The 12,084-nt window shown below is 34.9% G+C and overlaps 1 protein-coding gene across 3 annotated transcripts; it reads left to right on the top strand.

Moving 5' to 3' along the window:
- The first annotated feature begins 234 nt into the window (after positions 1-234).
- LOC106772409 lies at positions 235-11,254 on the top strand. Of its 3 annotated transcripts, none has more exons than XM_022784551.1 (13): positions 235-720; positions 933-967; positions 1,082-1,160; positions 1,262-1,340; positions 3,675-3,755; positions 3,834-3,979; positions 4,235-4,291; positions 4,778-4,937; positions 7,590-7,770; positions 9,100-9,207; positions 9,872-9,997; positions 10,084-10,135; positions 10,595-11,254. In XM_022784551.1, exons 1-13 carry the CDS (start codon positions 442-444, stop codon positions 10,745-10,747), a joined length of 1,536 nt encoding a protein of 511 aa, XP_022640272.1. In that variant the 5' UTR covers positions 235-441; the 3' UTR covers positions 10,748-11,254. The 3 variants fall into 3 exon arrangements, with proteins under 3 accessions (XP_022640272.1, XP_014514287.1, XP_014514288.1); XM_014658801.2 differs by having other exon boundaries at positions 236-720; positions 3,837-3,979; XM_014658802.2 differs by having other exon boundaries at positions 236-720; positions 4,241-4,291.
- Positions 11,255-12,084: the final 830 nt, after the last annotated feature.

The following is a 12,084-nucleotide window of genomic DNA, read 5'->3' as shown; positions in this document are numbered from 1 at the left end:
TAAAAAAAAAAATACAATTAATGTACTTCGTTAACCTTTATATTGACAAATTCATATATTTTAAAATTCAAAAGACGGACAATTTTAAATTTAAAAATTAAAAGAAATCGTAAAATGGGAAAATCAGTATCTTTTTCAATCTACTCAAATATTTAGAAATTCTTAAAAATATTAAACATGCAAGTGAGAAGGTTTTTAATGCCTTCCAAGCTCATAAATTATTTTATTTTATTTAAATTATTTTGTAAGGGTTCATCCACCGTATGAACACAAGAACCCTTCAATCCTTTGTTGTTTCACGTATACCCAATTCAACTTTCACGCTTTCATTCTACGCAAACTGACTCTGTTTTTCATGAACCCTCGTTCATGCTCCTTACGAAATCGATGTTGTGATTTCACCAATTTTGTGGTGTGTTAAGCAGTGCAAATTCAGAAGGCATGGAAAATTCCCAAGATCAACCACTTCCTCCAGGTGTTCCTTCATGGCCAAACTATGCCCATGCCGTTCCTTCACCTCAATACCCTTTTCCTCCCAACGCCTCCGACAACCTTCAACATGAAATTAACCCTTCCAATTCTAATCTTACTGTGAACACTAGAGTGGATGATGCCACAGTGACAGTTTCAAATAGCATCGCTTCAAACTACTATGGAGCACAGTTCAATGGGTCGCGCGACATTGACATTGCTGCTCAGGATGCAGTACTGCGCGAACAAGTATGTTGCTATCTCTTGTGCAAGGTTTTATATTGGTATTTTGGGTTCTTTTGTGATTTTTTGAGATTGTGGAGAAATGTGGGTGCAGTTGTTGTTTTATTGATCTTGTGGACTGTGTTTTAAGCTCTTGCTCTCGTGTTTTTTTTTTTATTTTTATTTGGATAGTTTTCATTTGACTGTTCTGGTTGTTTTGGATTTGTTTTTGTTGATAGGAAATTGCGATGCAAAATGTCATAAGGAGTCAAAGGTGTGTGTTGATTTTCGTTTTCCTTTGTTCAATTATGTGGAATGCTGTCTTGCAATGTTAGTGGTTTGAGATAATGGGATTATTGAGTTAGATGTTTGTGTTGTGCCATTCAAGGGAGGGAAGAACTGCTGTTGCACCTAACGAGGACAATTTGGATGTATTCTCGGAGCGGCGTGACCCCAACGCTTTGAAGGTGCGTGACTAAAAGTGTTTGGGATTAGTTTTATTTCTTTGAAGAGTAGAAGAGTTAGACGGAGCTTTTCTGTTTTTTGTTTTTATTAAAAAAAAAAACAGGAGCATCTGTTGAAAATGGCCACAGAGCATAGGGCTGAAATGGCTGTGAAACGTGGGAAAGCTGCACGTGTGGAAGAAGGTCTGTAGTTTACTTAACCGAGTATTCTTATTTCTGTACCATTTTGCTTCCTTTTTCTCCAGTTCAATGATTAAGTGGCATTGGTGGCTTGATGTTGGTGGACTGATATTACTTTATACTTTTACCTTCATTTATGACTTGATTTCCTTGTATCTTGCTCCATCTTCTTTTTCCATTTGGACTTCGGGAAGCTCAACTCTTATGGACTTTTCTTTCTCATAATATTTCTTTTCCCATTTTGTTGGCTCTTTCATTTTATTGACATCTAACATCTTTATAAAAATGCAGAATAAATCATGCGTCTATCCCCTTCATACAAATATGAGAACCTCGAGTTGTTGTAAAGGATTTTGACAAGAGAAGTAAATAAATGTCTTATTTATGTATAATATTGTGTGTATATATATTAGAGTAGGATTCATACCTCTGTAAAGGTATTCCACAATGGATCTTTACATAAGGGAGCATCAGGTAGGAGTAGAGGATGGGCGTTAAACAAATGGGTAGTATCTGTCAACTGGAAGGAGTATAAATTATGAAATAATAGATTCAGATCTAATGGGAGAGCAAGAGCACTTCGAATGGATTAACCAAAGGAAATCTTCAGGCAAACTCTGGGGTCCTTTGATTGGAATTAGACATTACTTTACAAGTTTACCCTAATGTAGTGTGTTAAGGACAGTAAGCAGCTTACTCGAGTGCTTACCAAATAATTCCTCATCATGTATGCACTTATTTATAAGTTGTTTCGATAAGTGAGAGGAAGCAGGGTTAAATTGTTTCCATACAAGTTGTAAATGTTTTCATAAGCTAGAGTAGAGAGCTTATTGAGAGAAGCTATCATAGCAATTTTTCTTGACGTCTTCCAAATACTTACCGAAGCACTTATGTTATAAGATAAGCCTAGATAAATTATAAATAAGCACTTTGAAACACATTACTAATACTAATAATTTCATCTATACAATGTTGTGAAACTTGAGGATCATAACTTGACATGTGCATAAAATTACTCATAAAATAACTAATGAACTCATAGATGCTTAATACAAACAAACAATCTAAGGAGACCATTCATATTAAAAGCAGCACAAGCATCCTTCTCCACTTGATCTTCCTTTTCATTAATGTCATCTCCTCCTATGACCATCATTATTTGCAATCGGAGGAACCTCCAAATTATCCATTGCTGCAGCAGCAACACCACCACTAGCATTTTCTCCAACATCAACTTATTTTTTCATCCGAAGCATCCAAAGTTGAGAACTCTTCACTTGTTGGTACGTTAAATGGCATAACATTGTTGTAGAAAGATAAAACAATTTCTTGATATGCATCGTCCCTCTTACTTTTCTTGAAAACGGCATTTATAGTAGTTTGACTGCCTACTCCTCTTTTCTTGAAAATCCATGATGGGTCATAACCCTCTTCATCTTGTTTTAGTCCTTTTCTAGCATGTTCTGAATTATTGACACTACTCCCCCTTCAAATTCTTTGAATTTTTATTTTTTAATCAAATTTTATGCACTTGATAAACAACATCCAAAATATTTTTTTAGCACCTTTAGGAACTGCTATACATGTCCGATATCATTTGAAAATCCTGCTAAATGTTGCTTCAATCGATAGATTCCTTCTGTTAATACATTCTTACAATATTTACATTTCACAGTTCTTGCTTTCCCACCAATTAAAACACTGACTCCATGCAGGATCAGTCCGTGCTCCTATGCCTCTTCTAGCAGCGTGACCCGAATCACCCCTATCTGATGGCATTTTTTTTTTCTTACAAATTCTAAACAGAACATAGAACACTCTCTTTCAAGAACAAAAGAAGTAAAGACACAGCAGAACATAGCAAGTGTTGACGACTGTGAGGGCATAACTGGCTGTAGCTACATTAGTGTTTAGATGGCTGCAGTGATGACAGTTATGGTTGTTTGACAGCAGTGTTAGCATCAACATTATGGGTGCTATGAGTAGTCTCCTCCGTTTCTGGTTTCCTATTAGAACAAAAGGGCCATACAAGTTGGGCTTTGTTATAGGGTGGGGTTTAGTCTTCTCTTTTAGCCAACAAATGTTGAACCCTAGCTGCAAAAAATGGAAAGGATAGATGTGGCACATAATCCCGGGATTCGACAAGCAGCCTTGTGATCCCACAGCCCTTGCCTCTCCTGATCTGCCATCTGTGTCAACTTTTAACGTCCCCTGACCTTGTGGGATAAGACGATTATGCAAGTTTACTCGTGATTTTAACAATATTGCATCTGTGCTTGTTTTTTTAGTAGTAATAGCTTGCCTGATTATGTTGGTATCATATGCATTCTGTATCAGGTAACACAGAAATAGGCAATGGATATGGTGTGCCTGGTGGAGGTGCCTATTATGATGGTCCAAAACTTAATACTGCTGCAGGTAAATATGATTACAAAGATTTTTTACTCGTGCTGTAGACTCTTGTACCTTAACTTTCTGGGTTCTGGAACTGTGAAGTAGGTAACAATGCCATCAGTCAGTCTGATCCTATGCTCGATAGATGTTCAGAACAGAAACCTGCAGCTAAAGAATTGCCTGAGTACCTCAAGCAGAGGTTGAGAGCTAGGGGTATTCTTGGAGACAATTCATGCACGGCAGAACTTGTAAGTATATTATCTTATATTAATATTATTTTTTTTCTGATATTTTCCTACGTGGAAGTGAGGATGACAATCTATTTCCGAGGTTTCATCCACAACTTTGTGCTACAAATTTCATCTGCGGTTTGAAATACAAGATATTCTATCTTTTAAGACTATTTTGCTGCAACTTTAACTTCTAGTTTCTCATTCTCTTAAGTGTTTTGCAATAATTACTTTCAATCTGTTCAACTACCTTACATATTACCCGTTATTGAGTTTCAGAAAGTCACTGCAGATGAAGTTACGGAATATCAAAAGTTGCCACCAGGATGGGTGTGTATCACTATCACTTGTTATAAAGTTTGCTTTTGAATTTCGGTGGGAAATTTCTTGGCTTATGCCTTTAGCTATTTAAAACTCTATCAGTCCTGGACCTTCTTAAATCAAATCATAATTTCTACAAAAAAAGGATAGAATTAAGATTTTGGTGTCACAGCTGCTGCATATTTAATCATCACCACAATCCTGGGTATATCATTTTTCAAAAACAAAGGGAAGGTAAATGAAATCATGTTGACAGAAAGTTTTGGCATGTGAATTATGGAAGAATGAAACCTCAGGCTTGACAAACAAGAAACAACATATTAGATGTTGGGCTTTACTCTGTACCTAATGAAATAATTTTTGTTCCAAAGTAGAAGTTTATGAGTAGGTTTGGAGGTACATAATTAATGATATCTTATTGTGCATTTTAAGTTCGGACAATGAACATATCTTAATTTTATCAATACCTTACTACTACTAGAAATTTCCATGTAGGTTGAGGCAAAAGATCCTGGAAGTGGGGCATGTTATTATTATAATGAAAGTACAGGGAAGAGTCAATGGGAAAAGCCTCAAGAATCATACTTAACTGAGCAATCACCATCATCTTCACACCTTCCAGAAAATTGGGTGGAGTCATTGGATGAAACAACAGGTTCAGCTATAATTATCATGTAGTTGCATCTGGTCTCTGAGTTTTATTTCTTGTATTCTAAGGAGACTCCAACCCTATCTGTTAAATGTTTTTTTTTTTTTTTGAAATCTATCTAGCCATCAGTAACTAACGATAACCTCCTTTGATGATAGAAACTAGTTTAACCCAATATATTTACGAAATAATAACCCCGAAAGGAATCATTCACCTTGTCCTCAAGGTAAATTTAGTAGGAGAAAGCAATGTTCAATGGGACCCACTGACCTTCTTCAATGCCATGGTAAGGACCTTGATAAGAAACTAGGGAGAGAATCACAACATTGGAGTTATCTTAGGAGTCTCACATTGAGTAAAATGAACTATTTGATGTAGTAAGCCCCGAGGCTCTCCCACTCAATGGACTAGCATTTTTGGGTTGGACTCTCCTCCTCAAGGCTTAAATACTATCAAATAGTTGATTCTACTCAATGTAGGACTCTTAACAAGTTAGTTGTTGAAGTTGGAAAGGCCTTTGTTGTTGTTGCCGCTAGAAAACAAAAAGTAAAACCTCCGAGTTTTTAACGCTCAAATTGGGTAATTGATCAGAAGTATTTGAAATTTGATAAAAAAAAGTACATAACAACTTTTAACATTATGGATAAAATAAATATATTTATACTAAATGTTCTTGTTGTAATTTTAGACATAAGGAATAGATATTATATGCTTAAGAATATCTAGATTATATATGTATTATTAGGAACATTTTTATTTATTCACATATAATATGTTTATTAATAGAGGATACCAAATCTCTATTTATTGTATTGATTCCATTTTTTTCAATATAAATAAAACATCCATGTTGCCCCAGATAAACAAGGTTTCAACTCAATTTCTTTCTCTCTTATAGTTTGACATGATATATAGAGCCTTTTTTTCAAAATCGTGTTGGCCTAGTAGATCCATTGTTTTCGAAGGATTCTTTTTTTATGTCAAACCTTTCTTTGAGGTTCACGTGGACTGCTCTGAAGTCACATGGCAAGTTTCTAGTGACCACTATTTTCTTAGAGTAACATAGGGTTGGGATTATGCTACATGGATCTAACCAACCATCCAAATGTTGATGCAAACCACCCATCCATGCACCCTCATGCTCGTCTTCTCTCCTTTTCAAGCCACAACTCTGATTGGCTGATAGTGTCTGAGATTGACCAAGGTTTCCTCCTCTGTGCGCTCCTACCTGTGGTGGCAACTTCGTAGAGTTTGTTTGGGGCATGATATACTTTTCTATCTCTTTGCATTATATTATTATTATTATTTTTCATATTGTTAGTAGTAAGACGATGAACAAGTCGTGGGCTTGAATTCGGGTTATGTTTAAGTGTGTTAGGCTACAAATCCAATCTCACTAAAATTGTTCGATTTGTTTTTTTCTATAGAACGTGAACAATGTATAAAGGTTGATGCTCAACTATGTAGTATTATCGAATCCATGTCCTTCAAACCTATTCTTCGTATTAGACGTGTACTTCATTTCAGAGTGAGGCCCTGCCCTTTATACCAATGACACATTGTGTTTTAGTGCACGTGCCAAGATCTAATGACAATTCTTGATCCACCAGAATTTGAAGGCCTTATGATTTATTATCTTGGGCAGCTTCATGCCACCACGCATGATTTTAATGAACTTCTTAGACTAGTTACAAATGTAAAGAAGGAACTTGAGAACCGTAGTATGTTTTTTATGACTTTGGGCTTATATGGTTTGCCACAAGGGTATGTTGCTACTTGTGATAAAATTTTGGGATTAACAGGAAACCCCACATGACTTCTGCATCATCTGCATTGCTCTATATTCTTTAGAAAATAAAAATGGATACACATTTCATTTTATGGGGAAAATACTTCCGTTGCATCACAATAATAATAACTATGGATGCCTACATAAGTAATTCTAAAATTCATTCAAAACGAGAACCCCCACATTCACTCAATATTGCTGATACGTCCATGTTTAAGTCACCTATTTCTCGTATACTACCAATTGATCAACCTTGTTTAGTGTGACTTTGACAATTGTTAAGAAGTGGATTTTAAATCTAATTTAACTTCATAAAACCAGCTTGTAAGGTGGTTTGCACCTACTTATATATTATAAATTGGTCTTATCTCTAGCCGACGTGGGACTTCCAACACCTCCCCTCATATTGAGGTATATACATCTCGAGTGTGAGATTAGACGTAGTCTGATAATGACCCTATAATGGGTGGAACATGTCCAACAAACACATGATTTCAGTTTAATGTCTCTCTTTCTTATAGTTTAACAATTTTGACATCTGAGTTTTCATTTGTTCTTTCCTTTTGCATGTTTTTATTTTGTCAACTAGTAAATGTATTTGATTCTTCATTCATTGGTGTTTGATATAAACATGACAAATTTTCATAGTGACCATGTATATATGCTACCAGGTTCAATATATACTTTAGAGTCTTGGTAGAGAAATAAGACGTTTTAACACTTGCGAAGTGACTTTTAGAGTGGTTTATTTGTTGGATCAGTTTTTCCATATACTTGATTGTACTTGTACAATTCATTTTTCTTATCTTTTTTGTCATTGTTTTGAGAATTTTATAATTTTTCTTATCAATTATTTCTTTGTATTTCAGGTCATAAGTATTATTACAATACAAAAACTCATGTATCACAATGGGAGAGGCCTAATTTAGCTCACGAAGTTTCTGTTGGTGATGGATATGACCAATCATCTAATTTACCACGTTGCATGGGATGTGGTGGTTGGGGTGTTGGCCTTGTTCAAGCATGGGGTTACTGCAATCACTGTACAAGGTAGAGAGTTGCTACTGTTAATGATTACTGAGGTCTTAGTTTGTGTTTGGTTCATCTTATTTTTGGAAAATGGTTACTCTTAAGCGATTGTTTCCTTAGAAATAATCCCAACCAAGCATGCTAATGTTGGAGAATTCTTATTACTATAATTACATAAGCAAGGCACAAATCTTTTAGAAACAAGAATATCTAGATTATTATTAGGAATGTTTTTATTTATTACCATATCATATCGTTATCATTACCGAATACCACTTCTCTTCTATTTATTGTATTGATTTTATTTCTTATACTTTAACATAGTATCTAGGGCTTCTTGAAAATTATGTTGCAGTTTAATGTAGTATCTAGATGTAGGCCTGGTGGACCCACTGTGTTTGGTGAAGAGCAACATGTTTGCGTCTCTCAAGCCAATAAAGTACTTGCTTTTGACAAGACCTGATACTTATAAAATTATATTTTAGCACATAATCAAAACCAAAGTAAAGGGTCTGTTAAACTTTCACCTAACAATAGTGATCTTGATGAGAAAATCTACATGGAAGAACCTCCTAGATATGCCAACTTCATAAATCCTTATCTGGCCTCAAGCAATCCTCGGTGTGGAATGGTACAAAGTGATGTTGATAATTCGGTTTTATCATCATTCTTTCCAGGAATGTACCTATCTCATTTTGTATGTCAACTACATTCTTATCATAAGAGAAAATGAGGATGTTTCTGTATTATTTTCAGCTTATTGATGATTATAGTCCTGTAATGACAGGGTATCATTCATTTTGACACACCAAATCAAAGGGAATTGAGGGAAAAATTAAAGTTTCCTGAAAACCAAAATTAGTTAACCAGATTTGGTGGGTGACATGCTTTAGGCTTTTAGATACTAATTCCAAGCAATGGGGCTACACATACCCAAACCTTGTTCCACTGCTGTAGATGAAATTGTTCAAAGGCTTAACAAAGTACTAGTTTTGTCATTTTAAGGCAAAACATTATTCCTTTCTGATCTTTCCTTACAACACCATTTGTGACAGAAAGATGCTTGTCTTGCTCACTTGTAATTTGCTAGTTCATCTGTATCATACGTTGAATTGTAATAGAAGATCCCTGGAAATGTGCTATAATAGTAAATAAATAAATCTACAAAAATAAAATCAGAACAGATCCCACTCCCTGCAGTGAAAATGAAATCCACAAAATTAATGTTGATTTTTTTCTTCATGTATGACTATATACATCATCTGCTTACCTTTTTTTTTTCAAATTAGCAGCATAGTCTTATCTCTAATATTTCATTTGGTTTTATTATCAAAAAATTAACAAATGCAGGGTTCTGAATCTTCCTCAATGTCAGTATTTGTCCTCAAGTTTGAACAATCAGCAAAGCAGTGCTGCACATCCCTCTCAAATTTCAGACAATAAGTCTAACAAAGAGAGGTTAGTTGCATGAAGATCTGCAGTGTTATTAATTTTTTAACAAAAACTCCTTGTTGTTCAGTTGATGTTATCTAGCCAATTTTGTTGCTGTGCACCCTTGAGGCAGACCTCTATAATAATATATAATTAAATTTCATTGTTCACTATCCTTTTAGATTTTCTCTTTTTCTACACTATGCTTTCATGAAAAATCTATGGCATGCTTAGATTAAAAGCTTGTATAGCAAATACATTTTCTTTTAGGTTCTCTTCCATATTGTGATAATAATTCCTAGAGTTCAACAGTGGAAGGTGCATTCTGAAGAAATGATTGATGAAAATTAAGGCGAAATGAACTTTTGAAAAGAAACTGATAGGAACCAGTATTAATAAATAAAAGCAATATAACTGCAGAGGTAGAGCTCTCATTACAATAGATAACACAAGAAGGTAAATGCAGAATGATAGAAAATGAAACCTATCAAACGTGAAGAGCCTACTCTGCCCTGTGACCTCTACCACCCTAGATATTCCCCAAATTGCTCAATGCTCAATAATCATACAGTCCATTTTGTTGTTGGGTCGGGAGTTGTGGGCTGGGTTGCTATCATCTCATTGAGTTATCTCACGGTTTGTCTTTACTGGTGCCATAAAGGATTGTAATGATTAGAATTTGTTTCTCCAGGACCAGTTCGAAACCTCCATTTCACAAAGGAAGTAGAAAAGGGGGAAAGAAACGTGCTCATGCAGAGGATGATGAGTTGGATCCCATGGACCCTAGCTCCTATTCTGATGCTCCTCGGGGTGGCTGGTATGTGTATTGTGTGTGCTACACACACATATAATAGAACAGCTCGATTAAATGATTAGTAATTGTAAATGTATGATTACTTTCAGGGTCGTGGGTCTGAAAGGTGTGCAGCCACGAGCAGCTGACACAACAGCAACAGTATGTACATTACTTCTTTTTATTTATTTATTTTCTCAGAAATTCTTTTGTTCCTATCTTTTCCTTAATTGATTTTCTTATTGATAATTTGATGTCTATTTTTTTCAATGCGTTTTTAGCCAAATAAATGCTTTAACCTCATTTATGTGGATGCTTTAATTCTCAGAAGAATTTTGTAACTGAATGAAGTTAACCGTGAAAACGTGATGTGTGTAAACAATAAAAAAGTAGGTGAAATTGAGTAATGAAAGATTACGGGTAGAGTTGGTGGATATTGAGCTTCTATTTGATGCCTATATAGCCTCTAGAGTTGGTAGTATCAAGTGCAAGTGGGTAGCAGTGATGCCTGTTATGCAGAAACTGAGAAAAGTAGAATGTCTGCCATAATATTTCTGGTTTCGGTTTCCTGACATTCCTGAACTGAACATGATCTATAAGTTCTTTCTCGATCAATTTCAGGGTCCTCTCTTTCAACAACGACCATATCCATCTCCTGGAGCTGTTTTGCGGAAGAATGCTGAAATTGCTTCTCAGAAGAAGAAACCAAATTCACATTTTACTCCGATTTCCAAAAGGGGTGATGGAAGTGATGGGCTTGGTGATGCAGATTAGAACCATCTTATCAGATACATTTTACTCTAATATCCAGGAGTTAGATAAGGATGTCACTGCATTGGCAAAACCATCTGTGCTGTTGTGCAGTAATACTGTGACTTACTGCAAATGGCAGAACGGAAGCTATACATGAAGCATTCTGACGGGTGATGATGAAAATGGAACTCGGCTTGGCAGGCATTCATGAGCAGAAACGTCATAACCATATGATTTTCCACGATTGGAAAAATCTAGAACCTCAAGGTTGTGAGAAAGGAAATTCTGAGCCTTCCAACATGGTCTGTGCTCATTCATTTTGTTCATCATTATAGCTAGTCATGTTACGCTGGAAATATAATTTTCTTTTTTCATTATAGTATGATGGTATTTTATGATGGTTGATGGATCTGTGTGTAGTCCAGATCTTCTTCACTTTCTTGGAATACCTGTATTTGGTGTAGATTCTCAGATTTCATCTATCGTTTTATTTATAAAAATTGGGACACAACAGCATTTTCACGAGTTTCTGTCAAGAATGAGGCCTTTTCATCCTGCAATATCTCATATTTATTTGTTTTCCATCTAACTCTTTTATGTTTTTGTTTTCAATCTCACTCTTAATGTTGCTGTGATGGCTTTATTCATAATTATTGATCCTTGAACTATTAGATATTGAGTTTCCTGCAATGGGATTTTTGAGAAGCATGAAATGCATTTCAAAACAAGCTTACCTAAGTAGGATTTTCAGAATAAACATTGGCGAATGCGTGGAATGTATTTTGAAACAAGCTTTAGAAATATTACAGAATGAATTATTTTTTTGCAATGCTTTCTTCCTCTCCTTTCTCTGCAGCTGTAGTGATGATGGCTGAGGTGATACAAGAAGAGGGTATTTTAGTCTTTTTGGTTAATATCGGTGTAAAGTTACTAATAATAAGGGTGCAAGGAAGCAAAGCACTGTAAGATTAGATTTACATTTCCAAAATTACGAACTGCATTGCTATAATTAGTGAAAAAAAGACTTAAACACTTCCATCACTGTCACCAACCACCGCCAGCCGACACTGTACCACAGCCGCTTCAACTTCAATCCGAAACTTCTAAAATATATTTTATGTAAGAATATTTCAGAAAATTTATTCCAAAAAACATGGATTTTGAAAAATTTATTCAGAAAATTTCATTTTGAAGAATCAATTTTGAAATATATTTGATATTTCTTGAAAATCACAAATTAACCAGAAATAAACTTTTTTAAGATATATATTGAAAAATCAATTCCGAAATACATTTGATAATTAGAAATCATATCTCAATAAAACTATTTTAATATATATATATATATATATATATAT

Source organism: Vigna radiata, chromosome 8 (assembly GCF_000741045.1).
Source record: "Vigna radiata var. radiata cultivar VC1973A chromosome 8, Vradiata_ver6, whole genome shotgun sequence".
NCBI classification, from domain to species: Eukaryota; Viridiplantae; Streptophyta; class Magnoliopsida; order Fabales; family Fabaceae; genus Vigna; species Vigna radiata.
Note: the sequence above shows the minus strand (reverse complement) of the source record. Positions and strands in the feature narration are given on the sequence as shown.

Coding starts and splice junctions, on each gene's coding strand:
- LOC106772409 (XM_022784551.1), top strand. CDS start 442: ATGGAAAATTCCCAAGATCAACCACTTCCTCCAGGTGTTCCTTCATGG. Junction 9,208..9,871: donor AATAAGTCTAACAAAGAGAG/GTTAGTTGCATG, acceptor TTGTTTCTCCAG/GACCAGTTCGAAACCTCCAT. Junction 10,136..10,594: donor CAGCTGACACAACAGCAACA/GTATGTACATTA, acceptor GATCAATTTCAG/GGTCCTCTCTTTCAACAACG.